Source organism: Phyllostomus hastatus, unplaced genomic scaffold (genome assembly GCF_019186645.2).
Source record: "Phyllostomus hastatus isolate PE091 unplaced genomic scaffold, TTU_PhHast_1.1 phas_contig_209, whole genome shotgun sequence".
Classification (NCBI taxonomy): Eukaryota; Metazoa; Chordata; class Mammalia; order Chiroptera; family Phyllostomidae; genus Phyllostomus; species Phyllostomus hastatus.
In genome coordinates this window covers 18,737,997-18,761,260 of record NW_025333735.1, presented here as the reverse complement: position 1 = coordinate 18,761,260, position 23,264 = coordinate 18,737,997, and the positions used below count along the sequence as shown (strand labels likewise).

The 23,264-nt window shown below is 36.8% G+C and overlaps 1 protein-coding gene across 15 annotated transcripts in view; it reads left to right on the top strand.

Moving 5' to 3' along the window:
* Nucleotides 1-23,264, top strand: part of SGIP1 (SH3GL interacting endocytic adaptor 1) — a 193,839-nt gene that overhangs the window by 66,510 nt on the left and 104,065 nt on the right. For all 15 annotated transcript variants that reach the window (XM_045835390.1, XM_045835389.1, XM_045835388.1 and 12 more), the window contains exons 2-3: nt 16,275-16,338; nt 22,366-22,390. In XM_045835390.1, the coding sequence (XP_045691346.1) occupies nt 16,275-16,338; nt 22,366-22,390 (89 nt within the window). The remainder of the gene's footprint in view (nt 1-16,274; nt 16,339-22,365; nt 22,391-23,264) is intronic.

Here is a 23,264-nt window from a genome sequence, read left to right as displayed (position 1 = left end):
TTTGTTTTTTTCCCTTTTACAAATGTATGGTAGAAGAAAGATATGAGAAAATTTACCTTATATTTTAATTGTATGTAGGGTATGTGAACCCTAAATGAATCAGTCCTAAAATACATGATAAATATTAAACTAATGTTGTTTGGCAGTGATTTGTCTTGGAAAATGAGGTGGGGGATACAGTGTTCAGTTTTTGAGGAGAAGGTATTAAAGGTTTTCCAAGCTATTTGTGAAAAAGCCTTCAGTTTTTTAATGTTGCTTCACAAGTAAAAATTTTCATTTCCTAACAAAGGAATATAATAGGATTTATATATATAAATCACATCTTTTATAGGATTTATATATTAAATTCCATACTTTCTGGATGAGTGAATTCAGAGCCAATACAGAGTGGCCTACAATAGTTAAATTTCCATCTTAAAAATGATCAATTAGTGCTTTTGCAATGGTGTAGACGTAATGAGGAGATTTTAAAAACTGAAACTAAAGGGCTGGAATTAGAGTATTTACTTGTATGGCTTCTGATAGAGCATCTGAAGTATAAAGGTATGCATGAAAAAGAAGAATCAATCACAGACCACACTTTTCTAGAGCTATGAAGCACACTAAAGCTTTTTATTAAAAATTCAATATAAATGTTCAGGGTAGGGAGACCTAATCTCTTTAGACAGAATATTTAAGGTGGGATCTAGAAAGGAAGGAAAAATTAAATAGAAAAAGAAAGCAATACTCAGGTTGGTTAAAATCATCTCTGATTGCCTTATATCTAAGTAATTATTTTCCAGCTCTCTCCAATATCTTAATAAGAAAAGTGGCTATAGAGTATTTTTAAAATTTTGTATAGCTAGATTTAATCAACACCTGGTTGCTTGAATGTTGGAATGTGCTAATGAATCAGGAAGGAGTTGGAAGGATATTGACTCAAGTTTTTTGTCCTCCCTTTTAGTCCATTACTGACAAGAATAACAACACAGTACTACGTGTTGGGCAACACTTGATAAATCCTCTTCACATGCATTATCTTACGTGACCTTCATGAGAACCGAGCGAGACAGCTAGAATCTGTCTTTGGAAAGCTGCCTCTAAGGAAGGCTAAATATGATGAGATGTATAAGAAGGGCAAGTGCTAGAAAAAGGCGCTTTTCTACAGATCAAAGAAGTTACTAGGACTATAATGCTTCTTCTTTGGATTTATTCCCACAGTTCTGACTTTCCTCTCACAATGTAGCAGAATGGTCTGTGCAAGAAAATTACTAGGCTACAGAAACAGAAAGATTCTGAAACAACGAAAGAAGAGAAAGCCTCCATTTCTGCACTGAGGTCTCAGACAATGAAATTCACCCATTGAAGAACATAGCATAGTGTTAGGGTAAACCACATGAAGTTATCAGCATAGCCAAAATGGTCAAATATTAATAATTTTGTATAGGAAAACTTAAAGACAATTTTTGATTTCTTGTGTAAACCAGAGACTCTACCAGTGCTGTGTTATATGATCTTGACCAAGTCCATTTAATTTTCTCTGAGCCCATTTCCTCATCTGTGACAAAATAATGTCCCCTCGGCCATAGGCCAGTGGGGAAGCTCAAAATATGTGATTGTGATGAATATCTACTTTATAAATGATCACCACCATGTAACTAAGTGAATAATTGCATAATTGTGAATAATTGCATTCAATCAGCCACAGTTAGCTGGTTGTATAATCCAGGACATTTGAGTCTTCCCTGGTCAACCTTTTGCCTCTCATTTCTACCTACAAATCATCTTGAGTTCTTCCCATCTCTCAGTCCAATATCCAATCAGTCCCTAATTTTTTCCTAAATTTGTCTCCTAAATTAATCCTTAATCCACTTTTTTTGTCTTCATCCCCCCTGACACTGCCCAGTTTCAGGCCCTTGTCCTATCTCTCTACCAGATTGTTGAATGGTCTCTAAACTAGTCTCCCTGTTTCTTGTCTTCACTTCGCAGTCCATCTTCCCTGCTGCATACAAATCTAAACACGCATATAAATGCTTTGCTAAAAGCCTACTTTTGCTTCCCAGTAACCTAAAAAATGAAGTTATAGTCACTTGTTCCGGCATAAAGGACCCCCATGACCTGATCCTTGCCAATGCAGCCCCATCTCCTGTCACTGTTTTCTTCTTACTTGGTTTTAGTGACAAATAGTAAATTACATGTAATTGTCCATACATGTCATCTATTTCACCCTTCTGTGCCTATGTTTGTGTGGTTTCCTCAGTCTAGAATGCTCAGCCCACATTTCTGTTCCCACCAGACTAACTCTTACTCATCTTTTGGGCTTGCATTGTACATGTCAGATGGGACTTTTCTCTGTGATCCTGGGTTGGGGTGGGTGCCTTTTCTCTCTGCTCTCATAGACTAACTACTGCATAGAACCATATGCTAACATCATGCTATATTTTAAATTTATATTTATAAATCTCTCTTCCTAACTAAGTAGTGCTCCTCAAAGGCAGAAGCTCTATCATATTTATCTCCATAGTCCAATATATAGAATAAAATTCAGCATACGCATTTGCCAAGTTTTCATGTGGGTTACAGTAGGCATTTACCAAGGGAGAGGACCAGAGTCATTTTTGAGCATGACCTTGGAAGACATCTTCAGGGCAGACATTAAAGGGTTTCCTATCTGATTACACAGTTGCTCTATGGCAGTCCTTCCCCATGTGGAGCCCCATGGGCAGGGCTTTCTTAACATAGTCCCCAGACTGGCTGCTCCCCTCCTCTCAGCTACCTTGCCTAAGAGGCAGAGAAATGAAAAGAGGTGTAGAAATGTGAAGCTGTCAAAGAAGGCTGAAGAGATGTAACACCTCAAAGACAGCACCCTAAAGAATTTTAGTGTGGCTTTGTTTTCAACCTGGATGCTTTTTTAGGAGATACTTTTAAGAATTTAAAGAACCTGGTGCGATGGTCCTTATGCCTGACTATGTCTCAGTGAAATGTGGGGGAAGCCAGTCAGTCTAGATTGTTACAGAACTATTGTGTTACCTGGTGTGTTCCGCTCTTAAATATGTAGCAAAACAATGACTCTTGACCCATTTCCAGCCTAAAACAACCTGATATTTCAGCCATGACAGTTCATAAAGGCATTTACTTTTGATCTGGAAGGAAATACAGGTGAAGGCTAATTTGGTGTCTGAGGGTGAATGGAAAGAGGATATAAAGTTTCATCATGACTGCCTAGTACCACTGATTGTCCCTGTGGTTCCATTAGCCATGTCTTGAGAGAAAAGGCAGTACAGTAGTCCCCCCTTATCTTCAGTTTCATTCTCCATGGTTTCAAGTAACCCCCAGACAACTGTGGGCCAAAAATATTAAATGGGAAAATTCCAGAAGTAAACAATTCATAAGTTTTAAATTTTGCACCATTCTAAGTAGCGTGACAAAATCTCACACTGTCCCGCTCCCTCCCTCCTTTGTCCAGTGTACCCACACTGTATATCCCACCTCTGCCTGCCCACTAGTCACTTAGTAGCTGTCTGGGTTATCAGATCAGTTATTGTAGAGAGAGAGAGACCACATTTGCATGACTTTTATTACAGTATATTGCTAAAATTGTACCATTTTATTATTAATTATAATTGTTAATCTCTTACTGTGCCTAATTTATAAACTGAACTTTATCATAGGTATGTATGCACAGGAAAAAATAGTAAAATATATACTGCATAATAAGATAATATATATTAGATAATATAATAATAGGATTCATACTTTCCACAGTTTCAGGCATCCACTAGGAAAGGGGATTGAAACCTATTTCCTGTGGGTAAGGGGAACTAATGTTTGAGTCTGAATGCTCTTGGATGGAAGCCCAGGGCTCCACATAAGGTTTCAATTGCCTTGTCACTCAGCCAAAACCATGTGACTTTAGTGTTGGAATTCTTCTGAGTATTCTAGGAAGTATAGGTCACCTTTTTCCTCCATGCATATATTTTTAGCTAAGAAAACTTTGAGGTCTCTCAGACATTGATAATTACAAGATACTAGAAACATGGAGTTAGAGCTCATATTTTTAATAAGTATATTAAAAGCATTATATAGTAGGAAAATGCTAGACTCAGAATCAGACACAAAAATATTTAAATATTAACGCAATGTATTAACCATGGAGTCTTACACAAGTTACAGAATCTCTTAGAGCCTCTGGCTACCCAAATGTAAAAAGTAAGTGGATGATAGCTACTCAGCAGGATGATTTATGGAGTAAATGAGGGCAAGTACGTGAGAAGGCCTAACATTGTAATTAGCACACATGTAGGAATTACTTTTATTTTTTCTTTCATTTTCATTGTTAGTGACCAAGGTCTTTAGTTTCTATTTCTGCTCTGAAGTAACTAGGCTTTTTTTTCCCTCCTTCGACTCCATTCTGAAAGCTGCAGTTCCAGCACCAACACTGGCTGTTTGTAATAGAAGCAGAGGGATGACTAAACCATCCAGAAGAAAAATAGGGAGGCTCCTTGAGCGAGAACATGACAGAGGACTTGGCTGATTGACTAATTCAGAGCATTCATCATCGTGGGTCCAGGGACAGACACTGAATTCTAAGCCTGACTGAGGCTCTGATTCCTTATGAGGTGTTAAGGAATTTATTTAATTTCTGATGAAGAGTCACCATAATGCTAGGAATAGCTGAGTCATCTCTGCCAAAATCATGTATTATACATTATGGTTACACAGCATAAAATTTTTTTAAAAAACCGTGTTTCTACAGAGGAAGGGACTTAACTTGGAATCTATGATATATAGCTATCCTGTAAAGTCACAGGAATAGTGCTCACACTCTGGTAGATAATGTGACTGTCAGTATTTTATGGGGAAAAGATCCATAGCTTTTATTAGATTTCCAGTGGAGTCTCTGACCACAAAGAAGAGCCATTCCTACATGTAAAAGACCTTATTTGTTACATCTAGAGAGAGAATTTTTATGAGTGTGTTTTTCCTAGAATTCTAAAACATACACCCTGATGAAAACAGAATTGGAGCCACGTGTTTTTTTCAATGACCTGTACTATCTTCTAATGGTGTTTTTACTGCATTAGTTTCTCAACAGAATTCAGACATTCCAAGTTTTCCCTTGTGCATGAAACATGCTTAAGTTTATAATAGTCTTCTAACTTTCCCCATCACTCTCTCATATTTCCTAAATAAAAATACTCTTTTGTTATCTCAAATGATAAGCTCCTTTAGCAAAAGGGACCAAGTCTTGGAGTGTTATCACACACAATGGCCAGGTTGCCTACCAGCCTGGAATCTGTACAACTTACACAGAAAACCTGCTCAATACTGGAGAGCACTCTTAAGCAGATAGGATACAGTGAGCTGTTTCAAGCAAGACCTACCATTGGGTATAGCTGAGAGGCACAGGGTACACCATAGTGGTTGGTGGGTTTTGCTAGGAGTTGATGTCTGAGAGTATTTGAAATGAGGAAGATGAATGCTGTCACCATTGATAAAATTAAAACTGGTATTCAGAGATAGAAACAGTATCTTATTCCCTTGCCTTCTGATTATGTGGCTGAACCTATTTATCATATGGGAGTCCTAAAAGGCCTAGAGGGACGTACCCCCTCTACTAGGAGACAGCCTGTCACAAAGATGTTTGGTCACTCTCTTCAGTTTCTCCAGAGGTAAAACCTACTCAACAGGTTAGGACTTGGTGGCATAGAAAATACTTCATTCCTACATATCAACTACTGACTTAGTTATTGATATTGCTTTCTATTTTCCTGAAATTAAGCTTCTTTTTCCTATAATAATGCTAGCAAGAGAATGGAGTAGACTGTGTAGGAAAGGTACTCCCAGGAATGCTGGGAGAGGAGACCAGGGAATGAACCAAGAGGAGAACCAACTGGAGAGCTCTGAGGAATTTGAGCAAGTGCATGGTCAGTGCGCTCTGTACACCACCCACACTCCCCTCAGCCACCCAGCAAGTGTGTGTGTATGGGTCAGGAGCACAGGCCCTGGGTTCCAACAAATGCAAATATGACCCCTGACCCATTACTCACTATCCATTCTTTGTTGGCAAACTCTGGACGGTCTCTGAGAAGCCCCTTCCTCATCTGTAAAGTGGAAAGATTCTACCCACATCACACTGCGGTGCTGTGAATTTTAGTGAGCTGATGCATGAAAAATCCATGGCAGGCATTGAGTAAATGCTATCGTAAGGCTGGCTTATCTTATTCCACAGAATTTAATTTTCTGAGAAAAAAGTTATAGTTTTAACATATACATATATATAAAATGTAATACATATTAGATTTTAAAAACACAAAAAGTGAGGTTTTAGCCCTGGACAAACAATTTTGAGAATTTTTCCTGGGATCCATTTTATATTCCAATTCAATTTCTAGAAAATACTGATTATCACAAGCCTTTGATTTTGCTAAGCACATATATGCATGATTTCTTTAGTTTTCATGGCAGTCCTATGAAATAAGACCCACTTAATGGAAGGGAATACTGAGGCTGAGGGAGATACAAATTTATCCACAGTAACACAGGCAGAAAGTGGCAGCAAGTTAATTATGTGGGATTAGAGCACCTGGCTACAGATAATTGATAATGAGAGATATGGCTTCTCTGTAGGCATTGGAAGATACAGCTAGTTGATTTCCAAAGAGCCAAGTTCCCTTTCCATGGTACAGAGCTATTGCTAGGAAGTGGCTTCACAGCCAGGGACTTCATTTTCCAGCATCTGTTAAAACTAGGTGAGGCCATATGGCATATAAGTCAATGGTATATGAGCAAAACTCTGTCTCTTCCCGGGTGAGGTGGTAAAGTATTGAGGGTGACTTCCACATGCTTTTATTCCTCTTCCATGGCAATTTTAGAGGCCATGTCTTGAAGTCAACAACTTCCTGAGGTGAAAGTAGCCTGGGTGAATAGATTGGCTGTATATAAGAAATAGCACGAACAACACTGTGGAAAAAAAGGAAAAAGAGGAGTCAAAGGTACTTTTTAGGTTCCTGGATGGAGCATCTTGGGGGATAATGGCACTAGTTTACTTGTAGGTGGAACCCTTGGGAAAGGAGCTGGCTTGAAAGGAAGTTCAGTTTTAGATTACCCATTCCTCAGGTGACCAATTGTCGTTATTTTTGTAGAGTGTTGAAAATTAAGCAAGATTTCATAGACTCTTAGAGTTAATATTATCCAACAGAAGATATTAGAAAATATAATCTTAGTTGGCTTGCAAAGGAAAATTGATTTTTTTCCCTTTTTCATATTAACCAGGGAAGAGAGAAACTTTATTATTTGCACTGGATTGGATCTTTACTTTTATATGATATATACTGCTATGCTTTACCGTTTTCAACTCTCTATTAAAATGACAATAATTATATAAATAAATAATACCACTTTTTGCTTGGATAGCATTTTATTTATCATCATGTGAAGCAGAGATTTTATGGTAGAAAGCTGAATTCTTGAGAGGTCAAATGATTTTTTTTGACATCATGCAGCTCATTAGTAGTATATCTAGAATATGATTTGGGGGCTGACCATAAATATAACAGAATTCTATGGGGAGTTTGAGTTCAGGACTCATAGGGGTTTAAACAGAAGGCTTTTAGTTTGAATCTCAATTAGGACTGTCAAAATTGTTGTATTTATATACTATCACAAATGCTAAACTCTTAAGTGGTAAGAGAGACTCCCATATTCAGCTGTTTTAGTAAATTAAATACTTTAGTTAGACTTTGTATATAGAACCTAAGTCAAATAATGGTTTTCAAATAATTACTACAGCATACTTACAACACTAAAACAATATTCAATATTATGTTGTCTTTTGATGATCTAGAAAAGGCAACTTATTTATGGAGCACATCATAGTAACCGTTACAAAAATTAATTCCTATTGGAGCTTTCTGGTACTAGGTAATAAATATTGCTGATGGGGGAAGAAAGTATTTAGATGATGCTCCTTTCCTGTTCCATTATTTTCAGTGACCTCCCAGTGCAGTTAAGATCTAAAGTCCTTAACTTGACCTTCAAGAATTTGTACAGTCTGGCCCCTAACATTCTTATCTCACGTCATTGTTTATCTAAAACACCGCACAATTATGCATGTGCATTAATGAGTAGATAAGGAGGAGCTTAAGTGTGTGACAGCTGCCTATTTGAAGGGAGGTGTTTCAGGGGTTTTATAACTGCTCTTTGATCTCACATAATTCAAGGGCAATATTAGGTATCGTATCTTCTAACAGTGATCCCAAATACTCAGGAATTTGCATAACCTATATACTGAATGAAAGGCTTGACTTATATCCCTGCCCAATACTGGGAAGTTGATGAACAGCACACTGACCCGTGACAGGGAAAATTGACATCTGAGCATGCTAGAAAAATATGAGGACTTAGAGTCATAGAATCAATAGTAGAGTAACAAACATGAACTTAAATGTTTGAAATATAAGATATGCAAAGAACAAGAATAATAATATGACCATGTAGCCTAAGAAGATGAGTGAAGGGATGGCTTAGTAAACCTGCAAGCCTACCAATGGTTTTTTTCCAAGAGAGCTGAGTTGTTATTTTCTACCTCTAAAGAGAATAGACTAAAGAAGAGCAGATTTTCATTGCAACTTGATAGATTTGTATTATCTAACAGGAATAATTTCATGACAATGAACTTTGTTACCTATTGGAATTTACGGTCAAAGGATAGATGGATGGGTAGCCAGATGAAGAGGTAGATAAATGGAGGAAAGGTAAATAAATAGATGGATGATCATTCTCATTACTATAAATTTTGCAAACAGGGTCAATCCACATGCATCCCAGAGACCTTTAAGGCCTCTCAAAAGAACTTAGAGCTAAATTCTTTATTTAGTTACCCTTTAAAAACTTTATTTTATGTACGTTTATCTGATAACTGATTTTTTTAAAAATATAGCCCCATGTGTATATGTTTTTAACTTTAACCATTTCCATTTCCTTTTGAAAGGATATTTCATGATTCCTACTAGATAAAATTGGCTGATAACCTGTAGTGTGCTAGGTCAGCCATGCCAATTAAATCTCCTTTCCCCTGTCTCCCGCTCTGCTCCCATGTAATAGATTAGAATTAAACCAAAACAATTCTATGTGGGACACATTCCAGCTTTCTTGTTTAATCCACTTTGAAGAATTTAACCGACAGCACTAACAGGTACATGTAGTGACGATTTAGAGATTTTACCAAAGGACTTGCTTCTTTCTGGATGATATATAAAAAGGCAAGGGCATACATAAAGTGTCTCTGCTCCAGTTAGCTTTCTTTTAGATTTATTTTCATGTTAAAAATGGAATATTTTGAAAATGAGATTTAGAGAATTGCGATTCCGTTCAATGTTTGTGTTTATGTTTGGAAACCAGATTTCATCTGAGCTGGATCATTAACTTTGGTTCTGTGTGTATGTCACTGTCAGGCTCAGGAGGGTCTCGAGATGAGAGGAGAGAAGAGAATCCATCAATGTGGAGAGAGAATGACAGAGGGAAAGACAGGATAAGAGAGAACCCGCTTTACAGAACAGTGTTCTCATTAACAGGTCCAATTAATTTCACTGGTGTTTGACATGTTGTTCTCCAAGCAAGGTGATATGTCATTCCACCAGGTGGGAGCTGGAAGCTCTAAATTCTGTATACTAACTCAAGTATAATAGAAGTAACTGAAGTACAATAGAATAGATTTACTTTCAAATCATGCTGGGAAGACCAGCTGATTAAAATTTGTAATAGACTTGTACATAGTAAAGGCTTAATCAATGCTGTATTTTCCTGCTACAGGACGTAGTTTCATTTCTTACTGTGAGTCTTTTAATCCCCATTTATCTTTAATGATAAAAGTTAGTAAATTACATTTCTTGAGATCAAGTATGGTTTTGTTATTATTATAGCCGTAACCAAGAAAAGCTTGAGATTTTGGAACTGTGATTATTTTCTAATTTCAATGTTATATTTTTTGTTTCTAAAAGAACAGAGCTATAGAGATGCTGTAAGTGCTAATACCAGGCATTTAGTTACTCTTTGTACTTAGTTAAAATAACTGATTTCTAGTTGCTTTATAAATCAAAACTACAAGAAAAGCAAAAGAAATCTGTATAAAGTGATGTGCAATATATTTCACATGTTATTTAGCTGTGATTTGAACTTTACAAAACCTTTTATGATACATACCTGAAAAAACTCAGGTTCGGAGAGGTTGAGTAACTAGCCCCAGGAGATGGTGAAGATGAGATTTGAAGCAGTCCTGCCCTACAGAGCTCAGAGTTCCTTCTTTCTTTATAACTACATTTGCTTCCCATTGATCCTATTCCTGTACTTAAAGCTTAATAGAAATTTTTTGTCTGCTTAAAATTCTTCCTAATTCTACCCAGCTCCTTCATTACATGAACATTGGCATAGCAAACACTAAGTCCTTTTTGTGACAAACCTATTCTATGACCATCTTTAACATTTTCTTCCATGTTACCAAAAGATTAAATATTTCTTTCTTAGAAAAGCCATTACTATTTTTAGCTCTTAAAGGTCATAATTGCCTTCTAGCAATTTCCATTACAGTGGACTAACATGAACTTCCATATATCAAATGTAAACGTCAAAGTGTTCTCAGCATCAGGCTGCTGTGCAATTCGGTACTGATGGATTGTGTCACTAAGATGCACGTTTCTCCCAATAGGCTTAGCTCAGAATGTTGGGGTAGCATCTTGTAAAGAGACTTTGTTCTTGCTAAGTATGAAGATCCCCTGGATTATTTTTAAGTCACATAAAAGTGAAGATAAAGCATTCAGACCAAAGAGTACACACCCACCAACTTGAAACAGTTTGGTTAGAATTGCAAATATGTAGAGCAACTAGGAAGCATTTGTTGAGTGACTACTACGTTCCAAGTATAGCTAGACACTGAACTCAACTTTTCATATTTCCTGGTACTCACCTTAACTCAGTATCTTCCATATCTTAGGCAGTAATTTAAAAATTGTAAATATCATTAAAAAATTATGGGAGGGACTGGCCTTCATCCTAACTGGTCTTAAGTCTTTCTGTAAGATTCTGTGACAACAAATCTCAATTAAATTATAGTACCTATATTTAAAACTTAGAGGAAGAGCTGACATACAAAGCATCATGATCTTTTCTGACAGAAATACATTGAACATAATAATGAATAGATATTGCCCATCTAGAGTTACTGTCAGTATGCACATTATGTCCAGGACAATTAAATTTGCCTGTTTTTTATTACTGAGACCAAATGTTTGGCCTGGGTTCTTGCAGAAAGTAAGTAATTCCATTATATGTGATTCGCCTTTGAGTAACCCTCCAAGCTGATGAAGATTCAAACAAAACATTTATATTTATTATAGAAATAATTCTTTTAGCAAACATGTTTGAGTCTTCTTATGTTTGTTGGGTAGCATTTAAAGATTTAAATATGCAAAATATAGTCTTTGTGTTTGAGATACATGCAGCCCAATTTTTCTAAAAATGTCTCCCAATTTTAAAAAAACCAAGGTTTTTTTTTTTTTGCATGTATGTTTGTTTGTTTTTAATAAGAGGTCAAAATGAATTATGATGAGAAACAGAAAGATATTCCAAAGACATGAAGGGCATGGACTCTGGAGTCAGGCAGAGGGACTTGGAGAAGTGGTCAGCTGGTTACCACCTGTGTGATCTGGCACCAGTTACTCCTCATGCCCCACGGTAGGTACATACTCAATACAATAGTAGCTCCCACCTTATAAGGTTGTGTTGGGCTAAGATAAGGGAGTTCCTGACATGTTTTTTAAAACAGTATAAGTGTACTTAATAAATTTATATCTACTCATTTTTATTTGTAATATGTGTTTTGGGCTAAATCAAGCTTTTCAATGTGCCATTGTGTACATTCTTCACCTCAAAACATGGTGGGGTCATAGCACAGCCCTCACCCAGGGTGAGGGCTAATGGCCTAATGCCTGTGCATTCAAATAGGTACATCCTGTGCTTGTACGGGGCTCCTTCTTCTTCCTTACTAATTCTATATACAAAAGTGAATATCAAAACCTCAACATCAATGGAATATAGATTGCAAACATCAGAAAAATTCATTCTTTTTTTTTGTTTTAATTATTATACAAACTTTCAGTGGTGTTTAAAAAAATTGTTAAATAAACGCAGATGTTCTATCCGCTGTGTACCAGGCATTATCCTGGGTACTGTGAGAATCATCATGAACACCCCAAAAGAAGTTGCTTAGCTTAGAGCCAAATAAACCTGACTCAAAATCTTGGTCTTATCACTTGTTTGTTTAGTGACATTGGAAGAGGAATTTAAGCATTTTGAGTCTGTTTGTTAATCCACAAAATAGTGGGTCAGTAATACCTTCCAGGCTTGTTGAAAGAATTAATTTGTATAAAGTGCTCAGCATAATGCCTGGCACATATGAGGCACTCAGTGACCAAGTGCTGACTTCTCTGTGTTCCTAGCAATTACAGAGAAAGAAACTAAGCCCTGTTCCTACAAAGCTCATGACCTGTGAGGACATGAATCTAATATAGAAAGTAACACAATATCTCATAGATTCCCTATTACCTTTGCTGCAAATGACAACCAACAGAAGGTCAAATTGGGATTTGATCCCAAGACCATGCATTCTGCTCCATTCTGCGTGTCCACAGATTCTGTTTCTTTTTTTCCTTCCCCACTCCCTTTCATCTTTCCCCTCTCCTATCACAGAAGCATCTGGCTTGAACTAGTCTGTGTCTTTTTTCACATGTGTGGTAAAATACACATAACAGAAAATTTCCTATTTTGGCCATTTTAAAGTGTGCAATTTTGTGGTATTTAGTACATTTTCAATGTTGTGCAACCATCACTACTACCTAGTTCCATAATTTTTTATCACCTTTGTACCTACCTGTTAAACATCCACTCTCTCTGTTCTCTCCACCCTGCCCCTGGCAAACTCTAATATGCTTTGTGTATCAATGAAATATTCTACTTTGGATATTTTATATAAATAAAATCGTATTAATTGTTCCTTTTTATACCTGGCTTCTTTCACTTAGCATAATGTTTTCAAACTTCATTCATGTCATAGTATATATCAATTTTGTATTCCTTTTTATGGCTGAATGATATTCTATGGTGTGGGTATTTGACATTTGTTTATCCATCCATCAGTTGATGGAGAATGATTTGCTTTTAAGAGGCATTGTATTTAGAAAAAAAAGTAAACTAAATGTTTGGGCATACCTTCATTAGTTTGATTATATATATAATAAACAGAACCTAAATGCTCTTGCAGAAATCTAACATCTGTTTGTCTAAATCCAATGTCTAAGATGGCAGTTCTGGATGCACGAGGAAGATATTCTCAGTTCCACAGCTTGGGAAAGAGTCCTTCTAGTCCCAGATCATCAAAACAATAACACTTTTTTCCTTTTTGAGCTCTCTGTTTTGATATTGGCAAGGGAAAGTCACTTCAATTCTCAAAAACACTATTTTTCCCTCCCACATTTGGTAAAAAATAGTTGACAAAAGATTCATGACCCGGTCTGGGAAAAATTACACTGTAGAAAATGACTTTAAATTTTTCATGGAGTTCTAGAGTCATGAATGAAGAATCATGTGATAAAGTGTGTTTTTTTAAGCTTATCAAGTTATCATATATAGTGTCTGAAATCTGTGATTCCTGTAAGGTCTTTGACTGTCACTGCTTTTTTTCAAAGAATTTCTTTGAATTTTTAAAATAAACTCTTGAAAGACATGCACACACCTCCTCATTCACTTGAACACAGTTGGTATAATTGTTCCTTCATTTTCTCAAAGAGCTGCTGAGATAGGAATGACTTTTACATTTTATACTTTGTTTGCTTTTGTCTTCCATGGCTTTCTTTCCTGCTTTCCTAAACTTCCCGAATCTTTTCTACTTTTTAAGGGGGAAAGTTTTCAATGATTCTTTTTATTCAACAATTGGATTAGTCTTATTTTCTGGAATGTCACATCTCTGGTGCATTCCTGTATACATTTCACATATAACTGTATTCTGTGCATGGGAAACATGACTTTTAATGAAAGTAAAGCTATGGATTAGCATGCATTTTGTGAACGTGTGTAAATTCTTTGATCTTTTTTACTGGCTGATTTGTTATAGAATGAGAACTCAAACTGCAAAATGGATGTAACTTGTATTCAGCTCCACAGTTAGAAATGATCCTGGGAATGGATTCTATGTCTCCTAGATCCTGATCCAGTACACTTTTCACTGGAAAATGGACAACTCATGACACTCATGACCTAGTTCCGATTGGCTGTTGTCCAAATTGGTGGTCAAAAACAGTACAGTCTATGGAAAACTACTATTGCCTGCTCTGTTACTAATTTAATATAAGACTTAATGGAATCTGTGTGTATTTTCTGATCTGTTTGGTAGGGCATGCTATTTCTTAATCATAATAAAGTTATAGAAAGTAAAGTGATTGGAAAACATATGACAATAATAGCATTTGTTTTATGGCCCCCCAAAAATCAGTAATGATTGGTGAATATGGCATTCATTGTGAAGCCAAAGCTAAATTCGAAGAATGGAGAAACCAATTAAGAGACTCAAAACCCAAGGAAAATTAAAGGAAAAAATGATGATTGTAACTGATATTTTTATCCCTGTAAGGAGATAAGGCAATTAGAAATGAGAGGAAAGAAAGTTTTTAACAATCAAAGTTAAAAATGATGGGAGGGAAGGTGTTTCTAAATACTGTGGGTGAGTAGCTTTTCAAATGTCAATAACTTTATTTTTCTGAAAACTCCTGTGGAGAGAAATGAAAAATAGTTTTTATGTGGGAGGTTTTTTAAAACAAACATTGACATTTTAAAAACCTAAATGTTTTATATAAAATGACTATGAAAGTACAAAATCAGACAGAACAGAGGCATTTTGGAGATTAGAGTTGAGTGGTACGCTGAAAGCCAAATAATGAATGACTCAGATAATCTGAGCAGTTCAGGCTGACTCACATGTTTTGAAAGAAGGTGTCATCAAATCACTCATTCTGTCAGTGTTTTCCCCTTTGTTCCACCTGATAGCGCCAAACAAATCCTGAAACTCCGTGACTTTTCCACTCCAATTTGTCAAGAAGACTTTCCAAATGACCAGAAAAAAAAAAAAACTAAGGTTTTGAATATATAGGCATTTAGCATGTTTGAATAATACTCATTAACATAAGAGACATAAGTCACAGAAGTAAGTGGAATGCACTGGAAATGGGAATCTCAAACAAAGCCTTGACAGGATAAGAAAAGGCAAAATTGAGACTGGGCCTGTTTTTCCTGGATGGAAGAAAGGAGTCTTCATACCCCAATACTGCCTGAATGATACTTCCTGGAAGATATTTTAAATCAATAAGTACTATATGCTATTTGTATTAGGTGTAAGGGATATACAAATGTAGGAACCTTGACCTCTGTCATAAGAAGGCTGACAACCTATTAGGGAAACTGATACAGGAAATTTTAAGTGGAACAGTTTGACCTATTACAATACATATAAGAGCAACATTTTGGAAAAGCACAGAATAGTCAATTTCTTACACCATTGGGACTGAGACATCCTCTCTGAGGAGGTAACATTTGGCTAGGCCTTCAAGGGTGAATTAAAATTCTAAATAGCAAGAAAATAGGAAAAGCATTTCAACCAAAGATAAGGAAAAGGAATGCCTGAGTACAGATGTTGGGATAATTCAAAGAATGGCTAGTAATTCAGTCTAGCCATAGAATTGAAATAGGATAAGATGAGATGGAAATATCGGATACCAAGATGTGTCAGGTCAGTGGAGCTCTCTTGGTATGGTTTACATAGTTGGTGTCTTGGAATTACCCAAGTCTCAAGAATGTGACTAACCTAGAAATTGCTATTCTTCTACATTTGTAATTTGGTTTCTTGGCAGCACCAATTAGGGTAATGATTAACAACATTCTAAGAAAAGCTTGCAATCTTTTCTATACCATGCCTTGACCTCCCTTTCATTCTTTTACATACTTAAGTTGTGGATGGTGCTAGGCACTTACAGTGCTGAATCTTTGATAGACATCTGTTGAAAAAAACAATAGTGAATCATATGCACATACTCACGCATACATGTACATCCAACTGAAGAAACTTTCACTGCTTTTGAACATTTAACTTTAAGGGACATGTTGCAACTTTTAAAAATATTTTCATATGAATGTTGCCAGGAACATTCAAATAGAAAAATAGATTTCGTTGACCCTTTGTTGTTTTCCCACAGGATTGAAAAAACGTACAAGGAAGGCCTTTGGAATACGAAAGAAAGAAAAGGACACTGACTCTACGTAAGTACTTTAAAAGTTTGCCTCCTCAGAGAAGCTGTTTGACAAAGAATGCTATTGTCATAGTACACAGAGTCCTCCTGGATAAAATGTAATATTCTATTTCTGGGTAAACTGTAGCTGTTCAGCATAAACAGTTCTTAGATTTACGCTACAAAGATAAAGACTTTTCATCACATGTTCAATTTGTCATTGTGTTATTACTTTATAACCTGATAACCACACTTTCCAGAAGTCCTAGGAGGCAGGAAGTGTTATTGTAACTTCTGTGGGGACTAAAAGTATTCATTTCCATCTCTACAGTTGCCCAAGTAACTGAAATGAAGAAGCAAACACCTGTTTAGGTAGATTAGGCTGAGCCAGAAACAGAAATTAGTCTAGATAACATTCCAAAGCTTTTACTTGAGATGCCAAGATTTTGTACAAGCAGAACTGTAAATCAACCAACAGAATTCACAGGAATGATAGGCTATTTGGCTGCAAATAAGATTTGAAAACCAGTACTAAAAAACAACCCTGTAGATACTTTTCCATGTTTAAATGATCACACCCAAGATCATCGATTGCCCATAGACACTGATAAAGCCATCTTGAAAATGTCCAATGATACAATAATTTTATTGCATTTATTTGACCGTCTCAAGTTCTCCTTTAGAGTATCTAGCTTTGACACAAACTCTCAGGTGCATTTTTGAGCCAGGCAGGTAACTCACACATGGGAAGTAGGATGGCCAGGAACTCAGAATTCCAGCCCAAAACCAGTGAGAGGAGAACACCACTACTCACCTGCAGGTGGTGATGGCCATATAAAAGTGAAGAGCTGGTGTGGTCTGCTATATATCAGAATAATGAGACATTACACCCACCATTTAGCTGGAATCCATGAAAGAAAGTTAGAAAATAGGAAAAGCAATACTTGTTTGGGCGCAGCTGAAAATGAAGAAGGTTACATTTATTTATTGCCCTTAGATTTTCTTTCTTTACATTTTTACCATGCATAATTTTATCACAGGATACTGAGCATTCCACTGTGTCCTTGTCCTCCAAGATTTTATAATTCATGGGATAAAATATCTACCACACAAACTGAAATATCTTCCATATAACAAAATGAGATGACATTTGAAATTACTATTATGGTATCTAGTACTTAATAAATGCTCAGTAAATGGCACCAACTACTACTCTTAATATTACTAATACTAATTAATATGTGGTAAGTTCCTTGTAAGCAATTAAAAATGGAATTCATCGGAATTTGAAGGTGGGAAAGCTCACATTTGGATAGATGATCAGTGAAGTTTCAGGGAGGGAGGAGATTTAAGTTTGACCTTCATGTTAAGAACAGGCATTTCATGCAAAAGGAACAACAGCTGCCCAAGCAGAGAGGTGGAAAAGTCTATTGGTATTTAGTGCAAAACAGAGCAGTTTGCCTACATGTCAGCTACAGGTAAAAATGAAAACTGGGGGCAAGTCTGGAAAGCAGATCAGAGCCAGAGAGGAAGTGCCAGGCTGTGGTGTCTGGGCTTCCTCCTGCAGGCAGTGGGCAACCTCAGCGCCTCGGAGGTTTTTAAGCCAGAGAACATAAAGGATTGGGAGAAATAAAAGCAATTTTCAAATCTAGATATCAAATACTAAGCCACCTGTTCTTACATTTTCTTTTTGCTTTTTCTTTTAGTAAAAAATTATTTCATGGAATTCACATTTACTCTAGTCTTGTTTTTCTAAACAATTGAATTAGGATTTTTTTTCTAAACAATTGAATTAGGAATTTTTTTAAGGACAACATAATTACTATTGTTTCTTAAGAAGTTGCCATTCTCTAAACAACCCCCAGAACAGGTGATGGTTCTTTGACTGGAGTCTAAAGACCCTCTCTGCTTCCAGCATTGCGAACATTCCCACAGCCTTGGGAGTACACTTTTCCTTCCTTGGCCTTGGCTTACACTAGATGGAATCCAATTTCCCTGAAGAGCCGGACCCTGTACAGTCTGTCAGCAATGTCTGCTGTCACCTACAATGTGCCATGGGTTGTGTGGGACATCATTAGACGCATCTCAGGAGAACATTAGCAGAAACCAAATCTATTTTTCTTTGAAAACAGTGTCTATAATTGACTTCACATAATCTCTGGTGTGTGAAGAAAATTAAAAACAAAAAAAATTTTCCTCAAAAGGGAAAAGAGGTCAAACAGCCTCCCCAGAGCAGGGTGAGCTAATTTTCTTGTGGCCAAAGCACTGTTCTTATATTACCATTTCTAAAGGTATGAAAATAAGGAATTTTTCCTCATGGATTTGGGTGGATGCCCAATATCTCTCTGAAATACTCTAATGAAATATTTGCTTGTAGAATACCAAGCATGTCTTTTTAACTTATCATTGGAGCACCCCAAAACACTTATGTGATAGTGAATTAGCCATCAAATTGGTTCCACTGGCAATGATAGTCAGAGGACCAACACTTTAGTCTAAGCCCCTGATCTCTAATTGGGTCATATATCATTCTTTAGAAAGGTTGGCAAAATGCTCTGGGAATTTGCTGTCCCTTCAGCTTTAGGCAATGATCTGCCATCATTGAAACTTTGTTGATGCAAACTGTTTTCAGAGCTGTTGCAACTCCCTCAGGGTTGCCACGCCACCTGCTTGGTACCACCATCCCCAACTTCAGCTGATCCAACCTCCTTAGATACAGAGTAGGGTTAGAACCAGAGCTTCCTGATTTAATCATTACAGTGCCTGATAGAGAGGGGAAAGGAAGGAGCCTGTGCTAAGTGGGAGGCCCTGTGCAGGATAAATTGTATGTACTGATATTCCTTTTAATCCTCACAGTAATTCAATAAGGTTAGAAATCATATCTCAATTTTAGAGGTGAGAAATCAGTGCCAAAAGAGATTGAGTAATTTGCTGAAGGCTACCCAGAAATAAGACTTGAAACCAGTATTTTAGTCCAGAATCAAGTGCCTAGGCTTTTATCACCCAGAAGAAAAGAATAGATGGGCAAAATTGTCATCAAGGCCAATAGGAGGATAACTGAGAAGAAGCAGTAGTTGTGGGAGGTAACTGGCACTTTTTAAAACAAAGGCAAAGGGCCCATGGTCGATGGTTAATTTTAAAATAGAAGTCAGTAAATATAATGGTCTGCTATTAAATTTTTTTAAATCATTTCAAAATAAAATATGAAATTTCAGAAAAAGGGTTATGAAGTGAATTGAGAATACATGCCCAAGTGTCTAATGCTGCTAAAATCACTCTGTGCCCCATCCTAGGTCATATTACATAGCGATTTTATTCTATATGACATTTAATAAGCATTTACTATCTTCTAGACACTACTTCAGGCTCTTTACTTTTATAAACTCATTGAATTCTCTACTTGTCCTATGGAGTATATGTATATGCTATTATCATGGCTATTTTATAGATGAGGAAACTGAGACACAAAGGGATGAAGTGATATACCCAAGATTGTGCAGCTACGAAATATAGGCTCATTGAACCCAGGTGTCTAGCACTAGAGCCAGAGCTCTTACTTGCCATGCTTACTGCCATCACACTAGGAGGCACCAACCCCATTTTCATCAGTAGGTAAGACAAAGGATCAGAAGACACCAATGCTGCTATATACAATGATAGTTTTTCTGATTTAAAATTTTGAAATGCCATCCTTATAGAGGCAATATAGAGGTCAAGTGGCCTCTCATGTAAGATACCCTATAGATATGCCCTGGTATCTGGACCAGTAGTGGGCAACACTATAGCCAGGCCTATCTCCAGAGACTTGTCTTCTCCCTGTTTATTACTTGCTGCTCCCAAAGATATCCCCACAAATTTCAGTGCCTCTGGATTTATCCTATGCAAAAGTTACTACAATCACCTCTTTCTCAATTCCTTTAGCAGAAGCTAAAATTCTAGGAAGAAATGTTTGTTTTCACTATATACATTGGGTTGGCCAAAAAGTTCATTTGATTTTTTCTGTAAGATGGCTCTAGTAGTACCTAGTTGTATTTAACTTCATTTGAAACAATTTTGTTAGATTGTATTGTGGAAGCTGTCATATAAGCGAGCACTTAAAAAAACTTATTAAACTTGGTGAATTTTTGTGTAGCCATTTTAATATTGAACATGGAAGAAAATATGCAACATATTCAGCATATTATGCTTTATTATTTCAAGAAAGATAAAAATGCAACTGAAATGCAAAACAGATTTGTGCAGTGTGTGGAGAAGGTTCTATGACTGACTGAATGTATGGAAAGTGGTTTGCAAAGTTTCATGCTGGAGATTTCTCACGGACGATGCCCCATGGTCAGGTAGATGAGTTGAAGTTAATAGCGATCAAATCAAGACATGAATTGAGAGGAATCAACATTCTACCATGTGGGAGATAGCTGACATACTCAAAATATCCAAATCAATAACATTATTGGTGAAAACAAAACATGTGTCTTATTTTACGAAAAAAACTAAACAGACTTTATGTCTAACCCAATAGTTCTGAAAAGAAAAGTTGGTTTTGGTGAGTGTGAGTTGGTACCTTTTCTCTGTGCTTTCCTACCAACCTGAGCCTATTGTGGCCCTGACAACTCACTGGATTACTTACCTCTCTCATCTATGATGAGCATGTCTTCATTATTTTTATCCCCAGATCCTAGCCTAGTGCCTGGCCCATTATAAGCATTCACTATTTGTTCAATGAGATATAACTTTTATCAGTTAAGACTCTTCCTATTCTTCTATTTTAGATGAAATTTGTTTAAATCAACTAATTCCCATAGCCAGGGAATGTCAGAATACCCTCTGCCAACTCCAGTGGTCTTTCAATATCAGCATCCTCTCTGCTTCTATCCTCTTCATCCCCATGGACACAGAGCTGGTTATGAAAAATGATGCACCCCTACTAAGTGTTTTGTAATCGAATTAAAAATATTCTGCTAATGTAGAAGGAGTTATTGATGAGGAAGGAGAGTCACATCTCAAAACCTGGGAGATGTCCCACTAACTCTCTGCATTCCTCTCTCTGCCCACCCTATGAAGCAATAAATAAATAAATAATTTCATTATCTGGTCCCACCTCCTACAGCAGGTTCCAAACATACCACACTCCTCAAGATTTCACAGTCCACCGTCTTGCTTTTCCCTTCCTCTGGCTCCTCCAATTCAGTTTTTCAAAATAACAATGACAGCCTTCCTCTATTACAACAAAGTCTGATGTGGCTTCAGATGGACAGTTTTGTGTTCTTAGGGCAGAGACATCACAGAAGAAAAAGCAGCGATAGCCAACATTTTTTAAAACTTGCTGTGTGTCAGGAACTATTATAAATTCTTTGTAGATATATATTGTTTTATTTAAACTGGCTTACAGGGGTTAGGTAATGTGTTCAAGGTCACAGAACTAATAAGTGGCTTACAGAGTCTGGACACTCAGATTCATCCTATTCTAAAGCCCTTACTCCTAAGCACCTGGAGCATAGTGCCACGGTGCTACCCTTCCAATTACCCTTCGGTCATCAGAGTGAGCCCTTCAGAAACATTGCCCTCCATTTCCTTCTTTCCTATAATCAAAGGAAGAGTCAATAGAGAAATATGGAAGAAAATATAGATTCTCAAAGTAAGTTCAACGATACCATAGAAATTCCTACTCAGGGTGAAAATTCAAGACCCCTCATAGGGGAGAAGATGAGAGAGAGCGAACTGGTTTGCATTCCCTGCAGTAGTTTTAAATGGAGCCATCTAGACTGGGACAGATGCCTAATGAGCTCTTCTCTAAAAGGCAACCAAAACACTGCTCCAGCAATTTGTCCTTGTAGACTTCAAGTTTTAATGAGAATCTCCCTCCTGCACACAGATACACACACCCCACACTCAAATACCACTAGATGATGTGTTTTGGTTTAGTTTGCATTAGATAGGTTTACTGCGGTGTGAATGCGGGAAAGGGAAGAGAGGTGCTTAGTGTTTCTTCCTGTTAAGATGCTTTGTGTAGTGAGAACAATTCATTTTCCTAATAGCTACAAATTTCTTTTTGTTACAGAGGTTCACCGGATAGAGATGGAATTGTAAGTATTTAAACAATCATTTTCAGTAGGTTTGCACTTTAATATAAGCTATGGTTAAATTTCTTAAAACCCCATTTTTTTCTTAGGGAAAAAATAGCTTATATGATTTTTCAGACCTCTTATTGTTATAATTTTCTGTAGTAATTGCATGGAACATAAATGCAGTCTTGATCATATTAAACTTATTTATGGCATTCACCTAAAGCCCTGCCCCAGACTAGGCAGGCAAACTAGTCATCAATATGGTGGGTCAAAAACCAGACAGTTCCTGCGGGGGCTGCTGCCATCAACTGTTATTTCATTTCCAATTTAATGATATAAAAACTCATTATGTGAGAATGTTTTTCTCCAACAGAGGCCGCAAAGTCATAATGGAGCTGAGATCCAATAAAACTGAAAGGAGCTTTTCCCCTTTCATAGTTGAGCTGCAGATACATTTTCTATATTAAATTCACAAGTAGGGAATGGTCTTGAAACCACTTATGCCTGAATTTACAGCCTGAAGGAGGAAATGGTCTTGAAACCACTTATGCCTGAATTTGCAGCCTGAAGGAAAAAAGTGTGTCCACCGAGGGTTTAGATTTAATAGTAACTCTGACTCCTTGCTGGTCCCCAGATTTCTTGATTTTTGAAGTCTGTGGTCCCTTGGCTTGGATTTATCCGAGTTGTGCTTATGGGAGTCTGCACCCACTTCTAAAATGACTTCCTCCAAATCTAAATCAGATGCCTATTCAAAAGGTTCAAAAGAACAGCTGTTACTGAAAAAAAAAAAAGGGACTCACATTAGGCTTATTGGACTGGAGTGGGAACTAAAATAAACCTGGTGGTTAAAAATATTTTTTTGAAAAATTACCCTTTATAATATTTTACCTAC